Source organism: Danio aesculapii, chromosome 6 (assembly GCF_903798145.1).
Source record: "Danio aesculapii chromosome 6, fDanAes4.1, whole genome shotgun sequence".
Lineage (NCBI taxonomy): Eukaryota > Metazoa > Chordata > Actinopteri > Cypriniformes > Danionidae > Danio > Danio aesculapii.
The window spans coordinates 10,547,590-10,559,075 of record NC_079440.1 but is presented as its reverse complement, the minus strand read 5'-3'; the positions used below and the strand labels follow the sequence as shown (position 1 = coordinate 10,559,075).

Below are 11,486 nucleotides of genomic sequence, written 5' to 3'. Positions count from 1 at the left end.
TAATTAGTATATTTCCAATGATTCATTTATAATTACTTGTGTGTGTGCGCGCGTTTACAAGTGCATCACTCATGTCTTTATTGGTCTCCTCTTGCTTTTTGTGGCAGACATTAATGTATTGTGCCACTAGTAGGATACAGTCGTTTTTTTTCCCCTAGTAAATATTGCGGTTGTATTGTGTGCGTGTGTGTGTGTGTGTGTACAGATAATTTTTTTTTCTTTTTTAAGTATTTGCCAAATGAGGTTTAACACGTTTAACAACGTTCACAGTATGTTTGATAACATTTTTTTTCTTCTGGAGAAAGTCTTGTTTGTTTTATTTAGGCTAGAATAATAGCAGTTTAAAATTTTTTTTTAAACCATTTTAAGGTCAAAATTATTAGCTCCTTTAAGCTGTATTTTTTTTCCTCTGTAGGCTGCAGAACAAACCATTGTTATACAATATCTTGCCTAATTACCCTAACCTGCCGAGTTAACCTAATTAACCTAGTTAAGCCTTTAAATGTCACTTTAAGCTGCATAGAAGTGTCTTGAAAAATATCTAGTCTAATATTATGTACTGTCATCATGGCAAAGATAAAATAAATCAGTTATTAGAAATGAGTTATTAAAACTGTTATGATTTGAAATGTGTTGAACGAAATCTTCTCTCTGTTAAACAGAAATTGGGGAAAAATAAACAGGGGGGCTAATAATTCAGACTATATATATATATATATATATATATATTGCAACCCTGAACCTGAAAACCAGTCTTACATTAGTGTATTTATTGGATACAATTTTGCCAATAGCTAAAAAAAAATACGTTATATGGGTCAAAATGATTTTTCTTTTATTCTAAATACTCATTAGAATAATAAAGATGATGTTCCATAAATATGTTTTGTAAATTCCCTTTTGTAAATGTCAATTAAATTTTAATTCCACTGTGGCGACCCCAGATTAATAAAGGGACTAAGCCGAAAAGAAAATGAAAGAATGAATGAATATTTTATATTTTTTTCAGATTCAGCTTCATTTCCCAAATATTGTCCAAAAAAAGAGAATAAATTGGCACTTTTGACTGGCTTTGTGGTCCACGATCACATATGATCCAGAAGTATCTAATACTCAATACAAACTTTAAAGAGCCGAATTTGTTTGATATTATTTAAATCTTTTTTGACCAATATAGTTGAAGCCTGTCTGAAGCAAAACTATGATTAGGATTGATTTTACAATGAGTAGTCCCATTGACAGATACCAGTTTGTTATCTACCTTGAGATGCACTGATCAAACATGTTGGGAAACACTTATCTATAATCAATAGATTAGGTCAGATATTAACACTGGTCCAAATAATGGTCTTCTAGACAATTCTGTGCTTTCATATTGCGGCAACACTTTTAGCAAAGGCCCTTTTCTCTCTCAGGGACAATGCTTAAGTGCACAAAGCAAAACTCACTGACACACAAAAAAATGATTTACTGGAGTGGAAGAAACTTGTCCGGCCTGCACAAAACCTAAACCCAAATGAGGAACTTTTGAACCGCTGATGTCTGAAAATATCTGTTTCTGATCAGTTTTGTCAACACAAAATCAAAGCTCACATTAAGTCATTGATTTTTGACCTGATCACATTTATGTCTTTATCCTCGAAGGGAAAGTTTGCCCAAATTTGACCTGTCCTCAGCCTCAGTTTGAGTTTCTTCTATCGAACACAAAAGAAGATATTTTGAGAAATGTTATAAATACTAACTTCCATAGTGTTTATTTTTCCTACTATGGACGCTAATGCTTACCAACATTCTTCAGAATATCTCATTTTGTGTTCAACAGAAGAAATAAACTCAAAGCTCATGAGAACATTTATTTTTGGGTAAAATATACATTTAAATGGAAATGTATGTTCATTTGCATTATTAAACAGCATTTAGGGTCAATAGTTGTTTCTTGAGCATCTAAATTAAGCTGAGATGGAAGTAACATCAAAGTGGAAATGTTACTAAAACAAATACACATGTGTCACAAGTGTCTGAGGTCAATGAGTCAGTAGGAACATGGTTAAGTCACATGCGTAAACACTCCCACCTCTATATGGGTCTGATATATATTTGAGGACAGACACGCGGAGCATCCAGTTGAAGGATTTCTCACAGCAGGATATTTGGAGGATTGAGCCACTCAATCATTGTAAGTCTCTTTCATCAATTCTTTATTATGTTTACAACCACCAATATTTATTTTCTGTTATAGTTTGGACAGATTTTGGGAATGTCCCACAATACAAGTGTCTTGGCAGGAGGTTAAAAGAGAGATAGTAGAGTTTTTCGGATATGACATACCAATACTCCCAATAAGTCTCACCTATTTGCACTACAAATATTATTAATAACCCAGCAGTCAACTTTATCAAATGAAATGAGTGTAGTTAACCTAAAATTCACTGAAAGTTCATTTTGAAAGTTTAGGTTGAGTTCTCTATTTATTAGGTTCTACTGTGCCCAAATTGCTTTGTTTACTCAAATGTATTAAGTTCACAGTACTCAGTAGGATTAGTTTTTAAACCTAAATGGTTTGAGTTACCTTAACTTTTTGGGTTTTACAGTGTAGGAAGATAATAACAGTGAACTGGATGAAGACCTGCTGGCCTACTTTGACAGAATGGGCACAGTGGCTGAATAAGATATATATATACATACATACATACATACATACATACATACACACACACACACACACACACACACACACACACAGTTGATTTTTTTTTTTTTTCTTGTTTAAATATTTCCCAAATCATGTTAAACACAGCAAAGAAATTTTCACAGTATGTCTGATAATATTTTTTCTTCTGGAGAAAGTCTTATTTGTTTTATTTTGGCTAGAATAAAAGCAGTTTTTAATTTGTAAAACATTTTAAGGTCAAAATTATTTGCCCCTTTAACTTATTTTTTTTTTTTCGATGGTCTACAGAACAAACCATCATTATACAATAACTTGCCTAATTACCCTAACCTGCCTAGTTAACCTAGTTAAGCCTTTAAATGTCACTTTAAGCTGTAAAGAAGTGTCTTGAAAAACATTTAGTCAAATATTATTTACTGTCATCATGGCAAAGATAAAATAAATCAGTTATTAGAAATGAGTGATTAAAACTATTATGTTTAGAAATGTGCTGAAAACATCTCTCCATTAAACAGAAATTGTGGAAAGAAATAAACAAGGGGGCTAAGAATTCTGACTTCAACTGTTTTATATATATATATATATATATATATATATATATATATATATATATGTATATATGTATATGAGAAAATAATTGCAGATTTACAGAAAATTAGACATTTTCCTAAAGACCTGGACATATTTACTTGATCGTTAAAATGCTGTCAGGGGCTTTGTTGTAGTTATTGTCTTCATATTGGAGTTTATTTATTTATTTATACTTTTTGTCTTTTAATGTAATGTATTAATTTAACATATTATTTATTTATTAGTATAATTTCTCTATTTTTATCTTTTTGTGAATGTAAACTTTTTAAGTAAATGATATGTGTATACTATGTTTATAAAAAGACTAAAAAAAAAAAAAAAGTTTGGCGAGGAGACTTTTTAGGATCTGGTTCCTCTTTTTCTGTGTGAATAATACCATTATTCAGCTTAACCTAAAAAAAGGGTATTTGGTATTTAGAATAACACTGTTGCATATTATGGATAAAAAACATATTTTATAAATACATTTTTTTTTATATAATTTACTTGCATCAATGGTTCTGTTTACTTTTGTTTATGGAACCTTTCCACAGCACACATTGTAATATATTGTAAAAACAAAATGTTGGATTTTTAAAAGGTATTTTTATTATTATTATTTGACTATTATTTAATTTGATGTTAATTAAAATCAAATTAAAAAAAGGTTTCTGAAATAAATTCCTAAAAGAAGCACAGAAATGTATTTAAAGGGATGGTTCACCCAAAAAGTAAACATTCTGTCATCATTTACTACACAATATTATTTTTTTGAGCACAAAATAAGATATTTTGAAGAATGCTGGTTACTGGGACCCATTTAATTCAGTGCTTTACTTGGGCGGCCTGCACAGATATATTAACGACCGCCCAAGTATATTTGATGACATTTTGTTTTACTATCATCCTGTAACTGTTTTGTATCCGTCAATTACCCAAACATCTGCGATCAATTAACCAGTGGAAAATCTTCTGTCGTTTACCCGTTTCGTTGGCTACTGCTCGTTCAAGTCTCATTCACACTACGAGTGACTCGCAGCGGCAAAGCTATCCATTTAAACAGAGCGTGAGTGACTTCCGGCGACCTTCGTCTATGTGAGCAACAGCAATCGTTGGCGACCAGGTGGGCATGTCGAGCGACGCAACAAAGTTGAGAATCTTTCGACTTTTTGCAAATGAAGAGCGACTTTCTTGAGTGACAGCCAATTGAAGCATCAGAAGAGATCACGTGATCCTCTCTCTGCTCACTTTAGAGGCCGGTTGCCTGCTGTAGACCAACACAGACCTGTGTTTGTCGCTGCTAGTGAGAATGATGCATCAGTGTGCGTGAGAATTGTCAACACTCCTACATGTTCTCCCCGTGTTGGTTTCCTCCAGGTGCTCCGGTTTTCCTCACAGTCCAAAGACATGCAGTGATTGGGCTAAATTGGCTCTAGTGTATGTGTGTGAATGAGAGTGTATGGATGTTTCCCAGTACTGGGTTGCAGCTGGAAGGGCATTCGCTGTGTAAAACGTATGCTGGATAAGTTGGCGGTTCATTTCGCTGTGGCGACCCCAGATTAAAAAAAGGGACTAAGCCGAAAAGAAAATAAATGAGTGAATGAGTTTGAATCTGATGCATTATTTCACACTGTTAAATCACCTGGTTAAGCTATTTTGCTCTTTAAAATCGTCCTATTTGGTTATTAATAAAGTATTGTGCGCTGTAAAATCACACTAATAAGTTTTTTTCACACTATAACTCATCTCCCTCTTCATTCCATACTGTTAGGACAATCAAATGATTTAGTTATGCCACAGACGTGAAGCAGTAACCCACTTTAGGATTTTTCGATGTAGATGAACAGATAGATGTAGCGAAACTCTAGTAGGAAAATTTGACAAGGTTGGACAAATCGACAGAATGCCGGCCGGGTTTCTAAATCTCATAAAACGTCTGGCATTCGGCTTTTGTTTCTAAAGTTGTCATTAATTGTATGTATTTTTGTATTACCTTTTTATTTAAGCCTACTTTAGCTTGGCATCAGATGATTAAATAATTCATTCTTTAATAAATGAGTCAGGTTAAATGGTGTATAAATATTTTGCAGCCATCTTAGATGTTATTTCGATGTATTTTCGATGTTAGGACGAAATAACATCTAAGATGGCTGCAAAATATTTATACACCGTTTAAAATGGCTAATCAACCCATTTGTCTTATTTAAATAATCTACACTTTTTATTCTTGTAATTGTTTAAATTTTTGGAGATAACGTCTGTTTTTATTCCTTTTTAAAGTCATTTATTTCTCATTTGCTGTATATTGTATTATTCATTCATTCATTTTCTTTTCGGCTTAATCCCTTTATTAATCCGGGGTCGCCACAGCAGAATGAACCGCCAACTTATCCAGCATATGTTTTACGCAGCGGATGCCCTTCCAGCCGCAACCCATCTCTGGGAAACATCCATACACACTCATTCACACACACACTACGGACAATTTAGCTTACCCAGTTCACCTGTACCACATGTCTTTGGTCTGTGAGAGAAACCGGAGCACCCAGAGGAAACCCACGCGAACGCAGGGAGAACATGCAAACTCCACACAGAAACGCCAACTGACCCAGCCGAGGCTCAAACCAGCGACCTTCTTGCTGTGAGGCGACAGCACTACCTACTGCGTCGCCTATATTGTATTAATTTGATGTTAATATATTGCATATTTTATACATCTAACATGCTTTGGAAATGCTGTACAAAATGTCAGCAGCAGATTTTACCTGTCAGTGGGTGCATGTGGCTACAAAATAGCATGAAAGAAATATAGGCCTACTGATTTTTATTTTTATTTTTAAAGTACTTGATATTTTTAAAGATTTTATAGTGTCATAATAAATAAAAAATATTGTTAAAAATTGCATTATTTTTTGTATGTTGTTTACCATTTATGTGTTGTGGGTAAAAGGTTTTTCAATTCGGCTACAACCGCAAGTTTACTTCAAACCTGTGGAAAGCACAGCACTTCTATGGTATTTTTATTTCCTGCTATGGAAGTGGATGTTTGCCAACACCTGCATTCTTCAAAATATCTTCATTCTGTGTTGAACAGAAAAAAGAATCTCCAAATGTAAAACCACATCAGGCAGAATAAATACTTTTCATTTTTGGGTGAACTTCCCCTTTAAGAGAGTATTGCCGATTTCCCGCAATCACACTGATCAGGCTGATTAGTTTACTAAGAGAAAACAGCTGTAACTGGAGTGAGGGCGTGGCTTATTAGTGATTAGAATGATATAAATGTGGAAGTTACGGGTTAGTTTGGTGTGAGGTGTGGAGAGAGGACTCTCAAAGAGCAGAAGCTGCTGGTGTAGGTGCTTTCTGGCAAGTTTCACTTCTTGGTGTGTTTTAATGAGAACTGAGTGTTTGTATGTTGTTGTTTGCAGATGGCGTCACCACTAATGCTGGTGTTTTTAAGTGCTCTCCCTGGGGTCCTTTGCTACTATTCCTCATTCGTTGACTTGGAAGCTCAAGGAAGTGAGTTGATGTGTATGAACATTTAAAGTCTGCGTGAACCAGAAGTTAAGACTTATTTTAGGCACTTCCAAGTAAAATTGTATATTGAGTAGGGCACAGGGCTTTATTTTGTGCATTTTCCATAGCAATCTAATGTAAGAAGTTGTTAATATACAGCTGCTATGGATGCCATCAAATTGATGTCAAAAGGACTGCCACTCCTAAAGTGGAAGCAGGTGGTTGGACTGTATTAACTTGTATGGATTCCCCTTAAGAATAACCATGTGAGCTAGAAAAAAGCATTGGAAATTTTAGCTTTCGAGGGTGTGTTGGTTTATTTTTTTTTAGTAAATTAATCTAAGTTTCATTAACTTGAATGTCAGTGTTTAATAATAGTCTTCAATCTCAAACAGGTAACCAGTCATCCATTAGGTTCCTGGTGTTGGGGGACTGGGGTGGACTACCTTATCCTCCATATGTGACGCCCATAGAGACCGCTACAGCCCGCATGATGGCCAAAACTGCTTCTCAGATGGGTGCGGACTTCATTTTGGCTCTCGGTGACAACTTCTACTACAAGGGCGTCACTGATGTTAATGACCCTAGATTCCAGGTTTGATTTGAAGTTTTAATGTAACTTGTTTACTTTTCAGTGCTTTGATTTTAATTTCATGTACCCCAAAATGCCACCTGTGAGTTGAATCAGGCATGTTAAGGGTGTGGGGGAACTGTGTGATGAAAGTGTTGCTGTCTAAATTGCGCACTCTTGAGCAGGAAGTTATTGTAGATAGTTTGTAGTCATGGTTTATATAGTGTGAACCATCTCATCCACGCGTCGGTGTTTGTTACCTAAATCCTTTCCATGGCCTTATGGGAGTCCTGCTTGAGCATGTCTTCTGAGGTGTGACTGTCCTGTTAATTTTGGAAAATCAAATGCTGCTGGACAAGCTAATCAAGGTCCAAGGATTGCCAATTTTATCAGGGTAATTTTTCAATTGGGGTGGCATATTACGGAGTAGTTTGTATTGCTTTTTGTATTTTATGACATGTCCATTAAGTTTAACTGTTAATAATAAAGTAACCGTTACTTGTATGTGCATGGTGTTACAAGGAGAGTCTAGACTTCAATAACATGGAGGATTCCATGATTTCAAGGTGAAATTTAAGTAGTGGTTTACATTTTGATGTCAGATCTGCAGGTTATCCACTCCTTGTAGTGCAGCACTTTAAATATTAAAGTGACTTACTCCATATACACAGCTTACATCAGCATTGAGCACCTTACCTTTACGCGAACAAAGCATTTAAAATGGACTCCCTCTATTGAACCATACATTGTGGTAATACCGGCGACTGGATTTAAATTTTTTTTTTTTGTAATAAAAAAAAAAAATAATAAAAAAAAATAAAGGTGAAGTTTAGTTATCTTCACCAAATTAAGAATCCCCTGTCAAAGCTTGATCTCCCTGGAGGACTATTGCTTGCTACCACCCCTTGACTTGAATCCACTTTGTAATGCCATTTCAGCTTTCTGCTTCTCGCTCCAAGAGTGCATGGCACCTAGAAAAGGGGCATTTGTGATGCCCTTCTAAAAGCTGAAATGATTGAGACCCTTTCTTTTGATTGGCTTTAAAATGTACACTTGCAATGCTCTTGCGTCAAATGTCATAAGGTCATTTTTATAAATGTGCCACCGTGGATAATGCCTTTTTGTACTTTGGATCTAATGAACTCAATTCTATTGAGACCTTGTTTACACACTGCAGCTCCACGGTTAAGCTTCAATTCCCTACTTGTAACTTTCTAGTAATCAAATAAATCTATATTCTTTATAGGAGACCTTTGAAGACATCTACACACAAGATTCTCTTAACATTCCTTGGTACGTCATTGCTGGCAATCACGACCATGTAGGAAACGTCAAAGCACAAATTGAGTACAGCCAGAGGTCAAAGAGATGGTACGTGAGCCAAAGTATATAGGCCTCAATGTCTAATTGAGTTTCCTGGCTCTTAAGCCAATTTGCAGTTAGATTCTGTTCATTGCAGCTGTACTCTGACTGTGCCCTCTTTTCAAATGGGCTACTTCTAACAATCTTTCCATCTGCCAGGAACTTCCCTTACTACTATTATGAGATGAACTTTCGCATTCCTCGAACAGACAGTACTCTGACGATCATCATGCTGGACACAGTGTTGCTGTGTGGCAACTCTGACGACTTTCTTGATCAGCAGCCTCAAGCTCCACGATGTGGCGTACTGGCCAACCGGCAGCTGCTGTGGCTTCAGGAACGCTTGGCAAAGTCCAAAGCTGATTATCTCCTGGTGGCAGGCCATTATCCAGTGTGGTCCATATCTGAGCATGGGCCAACTGACTGCCTGCTGAAGAATTTAAGGCCGTTGCTTAAGAAGTACAAGGCCACGGCGTACCTTTGTGGCCATGATCACAACCTACAAGTACGTCTCTAAAGGAACTTAAGGAATTTTTTTCTTTTTCCCCTCTCTTCCCTCCTTTTGAAGAGGTCTCATTTTAGAGCTCCCCTAGAGATAAAATGTTTTCAATATTCAGCCAATCTTTGGGTCTGTCAAGAGTACTCTCAATTGGTTTTTGACCATTTAGGATCTAAATTAAGTCATTTTACTAAAGACTTTACTCTTCTGTAGTTTCATGCATTGTCAACAATTTGAAAGGTTGACTATCCACTTCAAATTTGTCCTAACTTTTAACACCATTCTTAACCTTTGATCTGCTTCAGAAGTTGACTACTATACCAAGACTGGAAAGTTGCTCTGGTTGGGAACTACTTGTTTCGTAGTGACTTTCGTTTTCCATCAGTCTTTAGTACAGAAGTCCTGAGCTGCTAATGGTTTAATCTAAAATAAGCTTAAACTGCTCCTGCTAGACCTTAAGATTGGCTGAATGGACTTTTTGAAAGTCAAGTTAAACTCTAGGGCAGGGGTGCCCAAACTCAATCCTGTAGAGCCAAACTTTGTGTTCTGCAGGGTTTAGCTCCAACTTTCCTGGAAGCTTCTAGTACGGTGGGAACGCCGTGCTGGAGGTTTGGCATCCTGCAGAATTTCTCTACCTACTATAGGGTTGGAGCTGAACTTTGGAAGACACTGACCTCCTAGGACCAAGTTTGGGCACCCTTCCTCTAGGGAGTTGAAAAATGAGCCCATTTTCAAATGTTGACTTAAGCCTTTTTGATTTTAGTTTAAAGACTTTGCTAGACTTGAATCTAACATTGTGCCTCTTTTCCAGTACATCAAGGAGTCTGGTATTGGTTATGTGGTTAGTGGAGCTGGTAACTTTATGGATCCTGATGTGCGCCATCGCAACCGGGTTCCCAAAGGCTACCTAAAGTTCTTCAATGGCGACGCCACCACATTGGGTGGTTTTGCCCATGTAGAGGTTGATAAGAAACAGATGACCATTACCTTTATCCAGTCTAGAGGAACCTCCTTGTACCAGGCTGTTCTTAAGAAGCGTGACGATCTTGAGGATGACAACTTTTGAAGTTTAGTTTTAATGTGACTTTGGGGATATAGACCCTGGTCTTTTAGCTTCTTACGAATTGAAAACTTGCTCAAGATTTGTTTTAAAAAAAAAAAGTGCAGTTTTACAATCCTTTTATTTAAAGACTTAAGTTTAATGAATTGTTTTAAGTGTAACTGTTTTAATGATTATTAAATGCTTCATTTAAACTACTAGTGATCCACTCAAGTCTGCTTTTATTTTTGTGTGTAATTTTAATGCTCTTATGACTTGCTAATGGTTTGTACCACCACTGACTTATGGTCATAAGGGGTAGTGCAGTACTTAATAAATTGTTTACAATTTTATTTTTTTTAAAGAAACTTTGAATGTTCAATGTAGATTCCACACGAGGGAGGGTAAATGAGGTAACAGTTTAGGCATAATCTTTCTAAGGTTGATAAACAAGCTGCCCACTAAATGTGGTTCAGATGGAGTTGTCTTTGACGCTTGATTATGGCAGCCTAGATTTGCAGTTTTCAATTTGTGCCGTACCCCTCATCTTGTTCTTCCGTCTGCAAGTGCCAGCAGAAACTTAACTGTATTTGGAGCAGATCTAAATCCATTGCTTCCTGCAGAATGTTCCTGATGCAATCAGATCTGAAGTTGAGCAAGTTAAATACTCTTGCATTTTCTTGTGTTGGCACATGCTTTACTTTCGTTAAGCTAGAGATCAAGTGGTTGTGCTTTTGTAAAGGTGTAAGTTTCCTCTTTTATAGGTTGTGCATGACACTGTTGAAGCTAAGAAATCTAGTTAAGTTTTAAATTTATTTATTTTATTTTTTTTTTTAAAGAAATTGGGTTGTAAGAAGGGGAAAAACTCCTAATAAGCTTAAGGTTGTCAATTACTTTTTGTAAAGGGATAACTTGCAACAATGGAAATTTACTCTTCGTTCTAAAATTGCATGAGTTTCTTCGGTTGTACACTAATCAAGCTATTTTGGCAAGGTAGGCTTTGAAATTCATAGGGGAAAAATGCTCATTCTTCTGATAAACACGATGCAAGAGTAAATCTGCATTTTTGGAGGAGCTATTCAAGTTAAAGCAATTGTTAATTTGTTCCAAGGCATTTTTAAAGCAAATCAGTTATTGATGAAAATGGCAACTTTTGTATTAATCTAAAAGATTTAATGCTTATTTCTGTGCTGTTTGTACTGCCCAATACTCACAAATATATTAACACAACTGTAGTTTTTAGATTGGCTTCATGATT

The 11,486-nt window shown here is 35.9% G+C and overlaps 1 protein-coding gene across 1 annotated transcript; it reads left to right on the top strand.

Moving 5' to 3' along the window:
- The first annotated feature begins 2,119 nt into the window (after positions 1 to 2,119).
- On the top strand, positions 2,120 to 10,403 carry acp5a (acid phosphatase 5a, tartrate resistant). Its single transcript, XM_056458962.1, has 6 exons — positions 2,120 to 2,176; positions 6,670 to 6,760; positions 7,153 to 7,352; positions 8,575 to 8,699; positions 8,850 to 9,195; positions 10,001 to 10,403. Exons 2-6 carry the CDS (start codon positions 6,670 to 6,672, stop codon positions 10,253 to 10,255), a joined length of 1,017 nt encoding a protein of 338 aa, XP_056314937.1. The 5' UTR covers positions 2,120 to 2,176; the 3' UTR covers positions 10,256 to 10,403.
- The last annotated feature ends 1,083 nt before the right edge of the window (positions 10,404 to 11,486 follow it).

Coding starts and splice junctions, on each gene's coding strand:
- acp5a (XM_056458962.1), top strand. CDS start 6,670: ATGGCGTCACCACTAATGCTGGTGTTTTTAAGTGCTCTCCCTGGGGTC. Junction 6,761..7,152: donor TGACTTGGAAGCTCAAGGAA/GTGAGTTGATGT, acceptor AATCTCAAACAG/GTAACCAGTCATCCATTAGG. Junction 8,700..8,849: donor AGCCAGAGGTCAAAGAGATG/GTACGTGAGCCA, acceptor TCCATCTGCCAG/GAACTTCCCTTACTACTATT.